This window comes from Ovis canadensis, chromosome 3, assembly GCF_042477335.2.
Source record: "Ovis canadensis isolate MfBH-ARS-UI-01 breed Bighorn chromosome 3, ARS-UI_OviCan_v2, whole genome shotgun sequence".
NCBI classification, from domain to species: domain Eukaryota; kingdom Metazoa; phylum Chordata; class Mammalia; order Artiodactyla; family Bovidae; genus Ovis; species Ovis canadensis.
In genome coordinates, this window is record NC_091247.1 from 100,522,969 (window position 1) to 100,536,649 (window position 13,681).

The following is a 13,681-nucleotide window of genomic DNA, read 5'->3' on the forward strand; positions in this document are numbered from 1 at the left end:
TAACCCTCCTTCTCTGAACAATTATATTTAGGATCTGAGGATGACCCTTGTCTGTCCTGCAGCTGTACCAGATTAAGGCTTCCTTGAATTTCACTATACCTGCATCTTGAAATTAAATTGAAAACTTCATGTTATTAAAAAAAAATCAACCCTTCAGGGCAGTCAGAAATAGCCATCTCACTCTACACGCCTTGTAATTATCATTGTTGCCATGGCAACCAGTGCGTCAGAGGCAAGAGCCCCACCCCCCCCAAGCCTTGTCCTCCCTCTGCCCATCACACTACCACCGTGCTCATTTGAGTAATCCTGCGGCCACTGTGGAGGAGGCAATGGCACCCCACTCCAGTACTCTTGCCTGGAAAATCCCATGGACGGAGAAGCCTGGTGGGCTGCAGTCCATGGGGTCTCTAAGAGTCGGGCACGACTGAACGACTTCACTTTCTCTTTTCACTTTCATGCATTGGAGAAGGAAATGGCAACCCACTCCAGTGTTCTTGCCTGGAGAATCCCAGCCTGGTGGGCTGCCGTCTGTGAGGTCGCACAGAGTTGGACACGACTGAAGCGCCTTAGCAGCAGCGGCGGCGGCGGCGGCGGCGGCCACTGTGCGCCACAGAGGATCGCAGTTCTCTCGCTCCCAGTATAGGCACAGATATGCTAGTAGCCCAGCCAGAATTCCATACTGTGTGTGCTGGGGCCACTCCTGGCATCAATCACAGTCCCTGCAGGAACCCAGGTCAAGAGGCCTGCATCTGAACAGCCATGGGCAAGATTAAGGAGCCAACTGCATGCGTTTTCTAGGACTCCCTTAACAGAGTACCATCCATAAACTGCATGGGTTAACAACAGACACTGTCATACACTTCTGGAAATTTGAGAGCAGGGTGTTAGTGAGATTGGCTCCTTTTTGTTGTTGTTGTTATTTATTTGTAACTTTAAACTTTGTATTGGGGTATAGCCGGTTAACACTGTTGTGATGGATTCAGGTGAACTCAGTCATACATATACATGTACCCATTCTCCCCCGAACTCCCCTCCCATCCAGGCTACCACATAACATTGAGGAGAGTTCTGTGTGCCATACAACAGGTCTTTGTGGGTTACCCACTGTAAATATAGCAGTGTATACATGACGTTCCCAAAGTCCCTAACATCCCTTCCCCCTGGCAACCATAATTTTGTTTTTAATATTTATTTTTATTCATCTGGCTGCAGCGGGTCTCAGCTGAGGCATGTGGAATCTTCATTCTTTGTTGTAGCATGCCGGAATTTAGTTGCTGCATGAGAACTCAGGCTTCCCAGGTGACTCAGTGGTAAAGAATCTGCCTGCCAATTCAGGAGACACAAGAGACATGGGTTTGATTCCTGAGTCAGGAAGATCCTCTGGAGGAGGAAATGGCAACCCATGCCAGTATTCTTGCCAGGATAATCCCATGGACAGAGGAGCCTGGCGGGCTACAGTCCATGGGGTCGCAAAGAGTGGGCTATGACTTAGAGACAGTACACAGGCATGCATGCATGCAAACTCTTCATTGTGCCATGTGGGAGCTTAGCTCCCTGACCAGGGGCTGAGCCCGGGCCCCCAGCACTGGGAGCGCAGAGTCTAAGCCACGGAACCACCAGGGAAGCCCCCGGGTTGGTTCCCTCTGAGAGGAGGATGTGTTCAGGCCTCTCTCCTGGCTTCTAGTCGCTCTTTGACTCGTGACAGCTTGACTGCAGTCTTCACATCTCCCTGTATCCAGATATCCCATTTTGTAAGGACGCCAGCCATACTGCATTGGAGCCCATCCTAGAGACCTCAATATGACTTGATTGTATCTGCAACAGCCCGATTTCCCAGTAAGGTCACATTCTAAGGTACTGGGGATCAAGGCTTCAATCTATGAATTTGGGGGACACTTCAAACACCAACCATAGTGCCCAGAGATGAGCAGCAGTGAGATATATCTATCCATTCATCACAATATCCACTTGGGCTGGATATTCTCCACTGGCCCCTCCGGATCCCCTCTCTGACCACCTCCACCTTGCCCTGCGTCTAGGAGCCTGATCTCTGCAGACAGTATATCCTGGGCTCCCCTGTCTTTTCACTTCTGTTGGACTTCATCAATGGGAGGCACAGGCAGGAGCCTTGGGGGTGGGAGGAGAGAGAGGTCAGGGTACCGTACCCCAAAGGACCCTTCCCATTCCCTCCCAGCTGCTTTCATATGTTGCTTTCATGATTTAATATCATATAGTTTATATTTCAGAGAAGGCAATGGCACACCACTCCAGTACTCTTGCCTGGAAAATCCCATGGACGGAGGAGCCTGGTAGGCTGCAGTCCATGAGGTCGCTAAGAGTTGGGCACAACTGAACGACTTCACTTGGGCTTTTCACTTTCATGCACTGGAGAAGGAAATGGCAACCCACTCCAGTGTTCTTGCCTGGAGAATCCCAGGGACAGGGGAGCCTAGTGGGCTCCTATGGGGTCGCACAGAGTCGGACACGACTAAAGCGACTTAGCAGCAGCAGCAGCAGCAGCAGCAGCAGCAGCAGCAGCAGTTTATATTTACCACTTGGCAGATAATGAGAGCTTGGTACTGTGGGTTTAGTCGCTCAGTTGTTTACTAGTCTTTTCGACTCCATGGACTGTAGCCCGCCAGGCTCCTCTGTTCATGGGATTTCCTGGGCAAGAATACTGGAGTGGGCTGCCATTTCATTCTCTAGGGGATCTTCCTGACCCAGGGATCAAAACCATGTCTCCTGTATTGGCAGGTGGATTCTTTACTACTGAGCCACCAGGGAAGCCCAATAAGAGCTTAATAATGTTTAAAATATGGGTGAGTGTGTGTGTGGATGGTTTCACCTCCAAGAACGTCTGTACATTTAGTGCTAAGAGCTGACATTTATTGAGTGCTTATGTGTGTTCTAAGTATGTGAATATGTTATACACTGGATAGAACCTATAAGGGAGGTGCTATGATTATCCCAACTTTATAGTTGAGTAGACTGAGGCTTCCTGAGATTGCAGTTACAGCCCAGATCAAGGGTGCATGGTGAAACAGTTGCTGGATTGGGATTTGATCTGTTTCTAGGGCAGTCTGTCCCTAGAAGCGTGCCCTAAGCCACAGAAGCACACAGGCTGATCCGCTCACCAGACCCGCCCTCCTGACTTGTGCCAGACATTCATTTCCCGAGCCCTGGTCAAACCACGGCTGCTGCGTGGGGCTTTCTCATCCTCTCCCTGAGGAACGGCCCCTTCATTCTGTGCACCCGCGTTCTGAGCATGACCCCCACAACACCCTGTGCCTCTTTCCTACCTTCAGGGCGGGGGCCCTGTCCCACTCATCCTGCAATTCCACGGCCTGGCCCTGTGTCTGATTGTGTGTGTGTGTTAGTCGCTCAGTCGTGTCTGACTCTTTGCGACCCCAGGGACTGTGGAGCCCACCAGGCTCTTCTGTCCATGGGTTTCTCCAGGCAAGAATACTGGAGTGGGTAGCCATTCCCTTTTCGGGGGATCTTCTGGACTCAGGGACTGAACCCGGCTCTCCTGCACTGCAGGCAGATTCTTACCACTGAGCCACCAGGGAAGCCCAACTGTGGGAGTGTCAACGACTGCTTCTGGAAGGGATATTTTCTGTTGTGCTTGCCCATTCTATATGCTCTGGGGTCCCCAAGTCCCCCTGCAGAACGGCTGCCTTCCTTCCTCAGCTGAGCTCCGAGGGTATCTGTCCATGGCCTGCGGTTCTGGACAACAGAACTGGCCCCCTGGGTGAGCGGTCCTGTTTGTTCTCCACACGACCTCTCACCTGGCATCTCACCTGCTGGGTCAGGCCCGGTTTCGAGCTGATCTCTTTGATCCTCTGTGAACGGACTCTTGGGCTCCACTAAAGGAGCTCTACTCAGCCCCCAGTAGTCTGGTGGTGGCTTTACTTTACTTCTGCTTTTCAATTTGTCCTAACAAACAGTCACATTTTGTCAGGAGTCCCTTTGTCAAAACCTAAGGGTCATGTTGACAGAGCTTCTTTTCCTCTCTTTCTAGGATGTTGGATTTAACTGCCTCCTCCAGGAGACTGCTCCGAGCCCCGCCTCCCCCACGCCCAACTGTTCAAGGCCAGCTGAAAAGTGAAAGTGTTAATCACTATTTGCCGCTCCACAGACTGTAGCCTGCCAGGCTCTCTAGCCCATGGGATTCTCCAGAATACTGGAGTGGATAGCCATGCCCATCGCCAGGGGATTTTCCCAACTGCTACCACATATCTATTGGAAATACTCACTTTTAAAGCCCAACCCTCCACTTTCCCTATAGCTTTTCTTTACTGTCACCTACTCCATATTTCCCAGCTTTTCAATTCTCTGAGAACCAACGTGCCTGGTTTCGTTCCTGGGTAGGGGACCTGCATGGGAGTCCTCATACAGGCATCTCCCGTGCCCACGAGGGTTGTGCAGTGTTGAGCTTGGTCTGACACTCCCTTCAGATTCCTACAGCATCACCCCTCTTCAGCAGACTGGTGGGATCACTCCTGAGTGCATCGAGAGCGTACACTCAGCATTTTTAAAAAGCAGAGGAAAAATTTAGTTTTTCAATGCTATTTTTTGGTTACTTATAAAAATGTGACTTATTTATTTTTTTATATATTTGGCTTCGAGGAGTCTTAGTTGCAGCAGCTGCTGCTGCTGCTAAGTCGCTTCAGTCGTGTCTAACTCTGTGCGACCGTATAGATGGCAGCCCACCAGGCTCCCTGTCCCTGGGATTCTCCAGGCAAGAACACTGGAGTGGCTTGCCATTGCCTTCTCCATGTGGGTTCTAATTCCCCAACCAGGGATCGAAGCCCAGCCTCTTGCATTGGGAGCTTGGAGTCTTAGCCAGTGGGCCACCAGGGAAGTCCCTGTTTCTTGTTATTTTAAAATAAATTCTACTTATTCAGCTTTGGCTGTGCTGGGTCTCCTTGCTGCTCGGGTTTTTTTCTATTTGTGGAGAGCCGGGCTACTCTTCAGTTGCGCTGTGTGGGCCTCTCATTGTGCGGAGCATGGGCTCTAGGGCCTGCTGGCTTCAGTAGCTGAGGCACATGGGCTCAGTACTCGTGGTGCCCGGGCTTAGTTGTTCCAACTCATGTGGGATCGTTCCCGCCTAGGGATTAAACCCCTGTCTCCTGCAATGGCAAGTGAATTCTTTACCACTGAGACACCAAGAAAGCCCCGCTTATTGTTTTACATGCCACACTTGCCTTTCATGGCGTGCATGCTGTTCCCCAAAACATAAAGGCCCTAGGCCGGCAACCTGCAGCTGTGACAAGACGCCTTTCCCCCATCTCCTCCTTCTCTTCGTGCTGCAGTTGCTGCTCTTCGGACTGCCTCCCCGCAGGGGCGGAGGAAGGGAGAGGGGCCCTGGCGCCCCCAGCGAGCGCTGGCGAAGAGGCGGGGAGCAGCCGGGATCGGACTTCCTCCCTCCACTCCGGAACTGCCTGGAGCCGCCAGGACTCGGAAATCAAGACGTCCCCACGGGAGCAGGGGGGGTGGGCGGGGCGCAGGCGGTGGGCGTGCCTGGGGGCGGGTCCGGGGCGGACCGGGGGCGGGCCCAGGGCGGGGCCGGCACGAGGACTGCGCGGGCTGCCGGGGCGAGCTGCGCCGGCCGCGCTCCCCGGACTTCGGAGCGCAGGGCGCCCGCAGGCTGCGCTCCCGCCGCCTCCTCCCGAGCGGGCTCGGCCCGGCGGCCGGGGCGATGTGAGCCGGGGCCCGCGGGCGCGGCCGGACCGCTGCGATGTGGCTCAAGCCCGAGGAGGTGCTGCTGAAGAACGCTCTGAAGCTCTGGGTGACTCAGAAGAGCAACTGCTACTTCATCCTGCAGCGGCGCCGCGGGCACGGCGAGGGGGGCGGCCGGCTCACGGGTAAGGGGCGCGCCGCGGCGGGCGGGTGGCCTGGCCCAGACCTCGCTCCCCGCCGGGCCCGCGGCCCCAGTCCCGGGCTGCGTGCGGCGCAGGTGGCGGTTTCTGGGGAGACGCCGGGCTGAGTCGGCCCTGCCTCGGGCATGTTTTCCTTTCTCCTGCGTTTCTCCTGTACGCTCCCGTCGAGGTGGCGGCCGGAGGGACTCTCGGGCTCGTGCACTTCCCCGGGCGGGGCAGGTGCCTTCGCCGCCGGGCCCGGGGGCCTCCTGGAGGCCAGGCTTGACTCGGGAAGCCAAGGAGAGACCTGCGCTGGAGCGAGGGCCGCGCCGGGCGGAGCGGGGCCAGGTGACAGCGGGGCCGCCCGGCCATCTGGACGCGCCCGAGGCTCCAAGTGGCGCCGCGGTAGGGACGCTTGACCAACCCCCGGCGAGACGAGGCTCGGGAGGCCCTGGCAATTTGAGACTGTCGGGGGGATTTGCTGGTCGGGCGCGGCGGGCCGCGCATGGTCTACACGCCCGGAGGAGAAACCCAGGTGGAGCGAATCCCGAGCTCGTGACCCTAGTAGTGAAACCGTGCGGGTCAGCTCCCCACCCCCACCCTTTCACTTTCTTTCTAGGAATGAAAGGAGGAAAAAAAACTCAGACTTGTAAATTTTATTTACCACACCGCCCCCAAATTTAAGATCCAAAACTCTTTGAAAATCAAGAATTTGGAGAGTTTGCATCAGCGGGGACACCTGTTTGAAAGGTCAGTGGAGGAATAATAGGAACCTTTCTCAGTTGCATATAGGGAACCCATATGGAATTTCAGATTTTGGAATCAGAGTAAAAGGAACCTTAGAGCTTCCCATCTCGTCCCTCCTTATACCCAGGAGGAAGGAGACCAAGGCCAGGGAGGGAGCAGCCGAGGGGCTCAGCCTGGCTCCCTGTTGCTGATTCTACTGTCTGCTTATTCTGAGGGAGGCTCTCCAGGCCCGATGAGGGAAATGCGATTAGTACATCCTGAAAGGGCAGAACCAAGTGCCAGGGCTTGCTTTACTCTGCCCATACTTTAGGCTGAAGAGGCCTGGAAGCTGGCAGCCAGATTCCTTAGGGAGGGCAGACTTCACTGAGTCTCAAGGAGTCAGTTGGAGTTGGTGCGATTTCTGGTTGGAAGGGGCAGTGGGGTGGTGGTCAGTGGGAACAGGTGGACGGCAGGTGTTCCTGCTCTGGGAACTGTTTGAGGCTCTGAGTAAGGGAGCTCAGAGGTCAAAGGGGTCATTGGTGGGCCCCTGAGCAGCACAGTGGCTCCTGGTGCCCGGGCTCTTGGGGAGTGGAGGTGAGTGGCATCCTGGAGGGGTGGCATCCTTTTCTCAGAGGAGAAAAGTCTGGAGGAGGGGTCTGTCCCCTCCTCGACCTTTTAGCCCAGCGGAGCTTTAACCTTTGGTGTGTTCAGCACAGAACTTGGCCTACAATGGGCCTCCTTTAGTAGAGGGTGAAAACAGAGCCTGAAATAGGAAGCATGAGGAATATTGGTTCAGCAAGCGTTTGTTAACTCGGTTCCGTGGACGCTGTGTTGGGAAAGACTTCAGGTTATTCACCATCGGGCAGGGGAGACGGTCCAGACCCAGAGGGCGAAGCTTACGGTCCTGTGACTAAGACAGGTTCAGGACCGCTTCCGTTCTGGAGAGCCTGTTTTGTGGTCCAGTCGGTCTTGCTGCTCAGTTGCTCAGTCTCCTCCGACTCTTTGTGCCTCCATGGACCCCTGCCAGGCTCCTCTGTCTGTGGGATTCCCCGTCTGTCTTAGAAAAACTCAAAATGATGTGCCTTCTTCCACTGCATTCCAACATCAAAGAGTGCCTCTGCCTTTGGTCTTACTTGGGCTTGACTGTGGTTTTGGCTTGCTGTGAATATGCACAATTTTCTTACTTTTATAATATTTTTATTTATTTGGCTGTGCCGGGTCTTAGTGGTGGCCTGCAGGATCTTTAGTTGTGGCATGTGGGACCTCGTTCCCTGAGCAGGGATTGAACCTGGGCCTCCTGCATTGGGAGGGCAGAGCCTTAGCAGCTGGGCCACCAGGGAAGTCCCCAGTTTTCTTATTCTTAAAGGAAGTAAATCAGCTGAAAAAAGGGAAGAAAAATCCCCAGAAAAAGACCCCTGACATTTTGCTTTATTTCTTGGAGACTCAGAACCTCTTTCTGGGGCTTCCCAGCTGGCTCAGTGGTAAATAATCTGCCTGCCAATGCAGGAGACGTGGGGTTTGATCCCTGGGTCAGAAAGATCCCCTGGAGAAGGAAATGGCAACCCACTCCAGTATTCTTGACTAGAGAATCGCATGGGACAGAGGAGCTTGGCGGGCTACAGACCGCAGGGTCGCAAAGAGTCGGACCCCACTGAGCACACACAGAACCTCCTTCTGATTGTGAAAGGGTGGCATCCCCTCAGCAGTGGACACCCCACCTTTGGGCATTCAGCGGGGAGCCTGTGGCTGTGCCGATTAGGCAACTCCGTTGCTCCATCCACTGGTGAGCTGGTCTAACTGGGGCCTTACGAATGTTGTGAAATCAAAACTGAAGTGACACTGGGGCAGCTCCGTGTTGGTATGGTTTTCAGAACCGACAGACTTCTCACATGGCAATTTTTTTAGCAGTTTATTTCAAAGATTTAAAGCTTAGGCTGAGTTGATCCAAGAAATTAATGGGCGCACATTCTGGCTGGTTATTAGGCTCTTCTTTGGAGAGAGGCAAGTAGCAGGTGGTTAAAAGGATTGGAAATAAAAGGTGCAGGAGCAGTAAAAGGAAGCGTGATGCAGAGTTTGAGATTAGGTTGTTGTTATTGTTCAATTGTCCAGCTGTGTCTGACTTTTTGCAATCCCGTGGATTGCAGCTTGCCAGGCCTCTCTGTCCCTCACCATCTGTAAGTTTCCCCAAGTTCATGTCCATTGCATCGGTGATGCCATGAGATTAGGTAGCAGAGTCTCAAACATGTGAGGTTCCCACTGGCGTTTTAAAGTAGTATGACATGTTGAAAGCTTGCCCACCTTCAGAAAGAGGAGGTTTTGTTTCATTGAGGATTGTAATTCATCCTCCGACTTACACAAATACATTCCCTATGCACATCTCGTTTTATTTTCTCCATAGCCCTTTCTCACTTTTTCTTTCTTATTTGAAATAGTTTTTTATTATTTTTTGGTCACGCTGTGTGGCATGTGAGACCTTGATTCCCCAACCAGGAATCGAACTTGTGCTCCCTGCGTTGACAGCTCAGAGTCTTAACCCCTGGACCACCGGGGAAGTCCTTCATTTTCTGATATCCGACGCACTTATGTGTTCTGTTCATGGTTTCCCCTACTAAATTATCTGTTCTGTGAGGGCAGGTGTTTTGCCCATGGTGGTGCCTAGCAGATAGCATAGGGTCAGTTAACGTTTGTAGGCTAAATAGATGGATGAGGCCACGCGTGAATGATTGAGCCCATATTTTTCTCCAAGGTTAGGTGGGTGTGAAGGCCCAGCTTTCAGACTGAGCCTGAGCTGGTCACAAGGGACAGGAAGCATATCCTCTGTGTCCTCTGCTTTCTGTGTACCTGCAGGCTGACCACCGGAAAGCTGGGGGGAGTGGGTGGGGATTGAAGCCTCTTTTGGTGGCTCCCTCCTTCGAGGCCGAGGAGCAGGGCATCAGCCTCTTAGGTGGCTTCTCTTGCCAGCCTCAGGCACCTGCCTTGAGAAGATCCCAGGCTGAGGAGGAGGGGTTGGTGTGGCGGCAGAAGGCAGTGACCTTCACCTCCAGTTCAACTTGGTGACTGAACACAGTATTTTAAGATGTTTCCAAAACTCCCCTGACAGTGATTCTTGCTGCCCTGGAGAGGAGGAAGCTCTACAGCGTTCCTGTGGATACAGTCGTGCAGTCAGCCCTGGGAGAACAGAGTTGGGCCACTTAGCCTTTGGGGGTGGTGGGCAGAAGGACACCACTTCCCCTCCTCGCCAGGTTCTCTGATGCGCTTACAATGAGCCACATAAATGGACCTGTAAAGACCAAGTGTCACCACCCATCTGTGCCCCTCTGAATCTGAAGGGCGCATTTATTTTTCAGTGTTTCATTATGTGCATTGCTGTATGATTGTGCAGTCCTTTCCCCAAAGAGGCTGGCACTTTAAAAGTTATCATTTGAATCCCATGCTGATGTTTTCTGCTTTTCAGGGTGTTTCCCTCGGCCCTTGTTCCTGTCACCGTACTTGGTGCAGTTATGGGCTAACCAATTTCCTAACTGTTAGGGACATGGGAGGAAGTATGGGCTGGGGGTGGAAAACACGGGGTTTGGAGTCAAGATAAGTCTGCTGGGTACGAATCTGGGCTAGTTTATTTGGTTTCTTTGAGCCTTTGTTATAACTCTGCCTTAAGGCAGGGACAGAAACTTTAGAGGGTTAGAAGTGTTTTCCACCTTGACTATCCCATCTTACACCCCATCAGCAATGTGAAAGGCTTCTGATTATAATAAGGGTTAGAATGAAAATAAACGTTATACAGCAAGGGCTTAGTTGTGCACGTCACCTAGTAGTTTTAAAGGAAAAGAGCAAACTGACATTTAAAAAGTTGAGTAATAAGAGGGCTTTTAGAACAAAAGTGTTGCCAAAAAAGTTAGTTGCATTGTAGTGAAGGATGCAAGAAACAGTCACTTATCCATTACTGCAGGATTTACCAGATGTAATTAGAAGAGGAAATATTTTATATTTTTTATTTATATTTTAAAAATCTTCACGTTTACTGTCTCAGTCTTGCTTTTGGCTGCGCTGGGTCTTTGTTGCTGTGCGCGGGCTTTCTCTAGTTACAGAGAGACGGGGGTGTTCTTGCAGTGGCTTCTCTTGTTGGGGAGCACGGGCTCCAGGGCCCGCCGTCTTCAATCGTGGCTCTTGCGCTCTAGAGCACAGGCTCAGTGGCTGCAGTGTCGGGCCTTCATTGCCCCGGGGCACGTGGAATCTTCCTGGACCAGGGATCGAACTGGAGTCCCTTGCATCAGCAGGCAGATTCTTATCCCCTGTGCCACGAAGGAGGTCCAGAAGATGAACTATTTAATAGCAATTTGTGCCAGCAGGATCTGAGGTGGTCTTGGACCACCTAGTTAATAAAGGGAACTGAGTGTGAGGGGCCGGCTGTGGCCAGGGTGAATTGTCTCCTGCCTTCAGGACAGTGCCCCCGACGGGGAGAGTGTCATCTAGGGACTCACGTGGACGGTCCCGAGGCTTGCATAGCTGCAGTGTTGAAGCCCAGCACCTGTGTGGCCTTTCTTGACTAGTCTGTCTGACATCAACTGGGGTCCTGCTCAGGCTGCCGAAGGTGGTGGTGGATTACTTCCCCACCACCGACAGAAAAGCTTTTCGGCTCCCATAGGCTGCTGTTGCATGGTGCGCGCTCCCCAGATACTGGCCCTAGAGTCTTAACATGCTTTGGTTTTGTTTTTCCAAAGCAGGGCAAGGAAGAAATCACAAACAAAGGAAGTACTTTGATTCCAGGAGCGTAAATCAGAAGGTTCATATAAGTAAAATAACGGGCATATCTCTAAGCACTGATAAGCCATTAACAAAAGCTCTGGGGGCCCCAACAGATGCATGTTTAATGAGAACATAACAAGGGCCATGCGTTTGTAATTGGATAATCAAACGAGGCCCGGGTTGTGTCACTCTAGAAAATAATATGAGGTACAAATTGGTGGAGTGGTGAACGCTATTTCAGCCTAATTGGGGTTCTTTAGGAAGAGCTCAAAATGACTGAGAGGCTTGGAGCGTTTGAAGAATTCATTTGCTCCCTGTGAAGGGTTAGGATTTCATGATCTTGACTCCACATTCTGGCAGTGCTGGATAAGGGAGGGATTTATTTAAAACGAAAGTAGTAAATCTGATCATATTTCCAGCACAGATGTCCCCCCCTTTCATTTTGTAAAACTTTAATCTATCAAAGAGCAGGCTTCCCAGAGGGCTCAGTGGTGAAGAACCTGCCTGCCAATGCAGGAGACCTGGGTTCGACCCCTGGGTGGAGAAGATCCCCTGGAGAAGGAAATGGCAAACCACTCCAGTATTCTTGCCTGGGAAATCCCAAGGACAGAGCAGCTTGGTGGGCTACAGTCCATAGGGTTGCCAAGATTCAGACACAGCTGAGCAACTGAAAAACATCAGCCACAGCAAAATTAAAGAGCAGCCCTAGCGTATTTTCATGGCTCCTGGGGTGTGATGAGCGACCCCTGCACTGCCTCTAAGGCTGTATCTCCTCCGCCTTCTGCTCTTGAGCAAAAGACCCTCCAGCATGTAGGTCACTTTGCTCTCCTTGGGTCTTCACAAGCTGTGCCCTCTGCCTGGGTGCTCCCACCTCCTCTTGCAGTCTCAACTTGAGCGCCATTGCCTAGAGATGGGGCCCCCACGCCCATCCTGTCCTGCCCTGCCCTCTACCTTTTTTCTTCTTTTCTTTTTTAAAGAAAGTGTTTTATTTTTGGCTGTGCTGGGTCTTTGTTACTGGGTGTGGGCTTTCTCTGACTGCAGCAATCTTGGGGCTACTCTCTAGGTATGGTGTGCGAGCTTCTCATTGCGGCGGCTTCTCTTGTTGCCAAGCGCAGGCTTTAGGTGCTTCAGTAGTTGCTGTGCACGGGCTTAATTGCCCCGAGGTATGTGGAATCTTCTTGGACCAGGGATTGAACCCATGCCCCCATGCATTGGCAGTCAGATTCTTAACCACTGGAAGTCCCCCTTCACTTTTGCTTTATAACACTGACTGCTGTTTGTTACTGTGTGGCTCTTTGTGGCTTTATCTGTGCAAAGCAGACCTCGAGCTCCTGAAGAAGGGTCCCCGGTTCGCCACCAGCACTGGAATCCTTGCTGTCAATAGAGCACTCTTGATGCATATTTAGTGAATCCACTAATGCCCAAGTCAAACCGATAGCTGTGAGCCTTTGAGGTTGAGAAATGTTTTTCGTCATCCTAAACATGGAAATTATGCAGCAAACAGGAATAGGTAATAGAGAGGGTTGTTACTGCTGTTTCTCATGTCTGCCTGCATGCTTGTAAGGATTGGTGGTAGCTTGTCAGCCATGCCAGCCCAGCTGTGAGAACTCCCCGGTGGTAAATGAAGACCCAGAAGCATTTTCCCAGCACGTCACCACCCCCCCCCCCAACTCACACAGCTCTACGAGTCTGAGGCATTAATATTCTGGAACATTTGGTAGATGTGTTGTAACCGCTAGATTTATTAGCTCTCTGCTTCCTTTTTTTCCCCAACTTAAAAAAAGGGGGGTGGAGAGAAATCAACAGCAAAATAAACAGTCCCCAGTAGGATGTCCTTGGGCTTCCCTGGTGGCTCAGTGGGAAAGAGCCCTCCTGCCAATGCAAAAGACGTGGGCTCGATCCCTGGGTCAGGAAGATCCCCTGGAGAAGGAAACAGCAACCCATTCTGGTATTCTTGCCTGGGAAATCCCATGGACAGAGGAGCCTGGTGGGCTACAGTCCAGTGGGTTGCTTAAGAGTCGTACATGACTTAGCGATTAAATAACAAAAATAAGATCTCTGACGGAAAAGGTACCATATTTTGTGACTGGTTATAGTCTCAGTAAGTGAATAGTTACTAGTAGAGAATGGAAATTCATATATAACAGGATGATACTTTGCCTGAAGTTTTAAAATAGAAATCTTTTGTGTGCATAGGAGTATATAATGCAGATGTGAAGTATAAGTAACACAATAGCCACCAGCTATTGCTAAAAAATAGAGTATTTCCTGTGCTTGAGAGATCCCTTGTGTGTTTTCCTAATTATATTTCCCTCTCTCCCTTGTGGGCACTAATATACTGAATTATGTGT

The 13,681-nt window shown here is 51.7% G+C and overlaps 1 protein-coding gene and 1 long non-coding RNA gene across 3 annotated transcripts in view; one reads left to right on the top strand and one right to left on the bottom strand.

Moving 5' to 3' along the window:
• Positions 1-893: 893 nt before the first annotated feature.
• Positions 894-5,446, bottom strand: LOC138437120 (uncharacterized). The gene is made up of 2 exons (XR_011255779.1): positions 5,204-5,446; positions 894-1,319 (listed from the first exon to the last, which is right to left on the bottom strand). It is a non-coding gene; the product is annotated as an uncharacterized lncRNA (long non-coding RNA).
• Positions 5,447-5,519: 73 nt separating this feature from the next.
• Positions 5,520-13,681, top strand: part of TBC1D8 (TBC1 domain family member 8) — a 137,997-nt gene continuing 129,835 nt past the window's right edge. For both annotated transcript variants that reach the window (XM_069583818.1, XM_069583820.1), the window contains exon 1: positions 5,520-5,867. In XM_069583818.1, the coding sequence (XP_069439919.1) occupies positions 5,741-5,867 (127 nt within the window). In that variant the 5' untranslated portion in view covers positions 5,520-5,740. The remainder of the gene's footprint in view (positions 5,868-13,681) is intronic.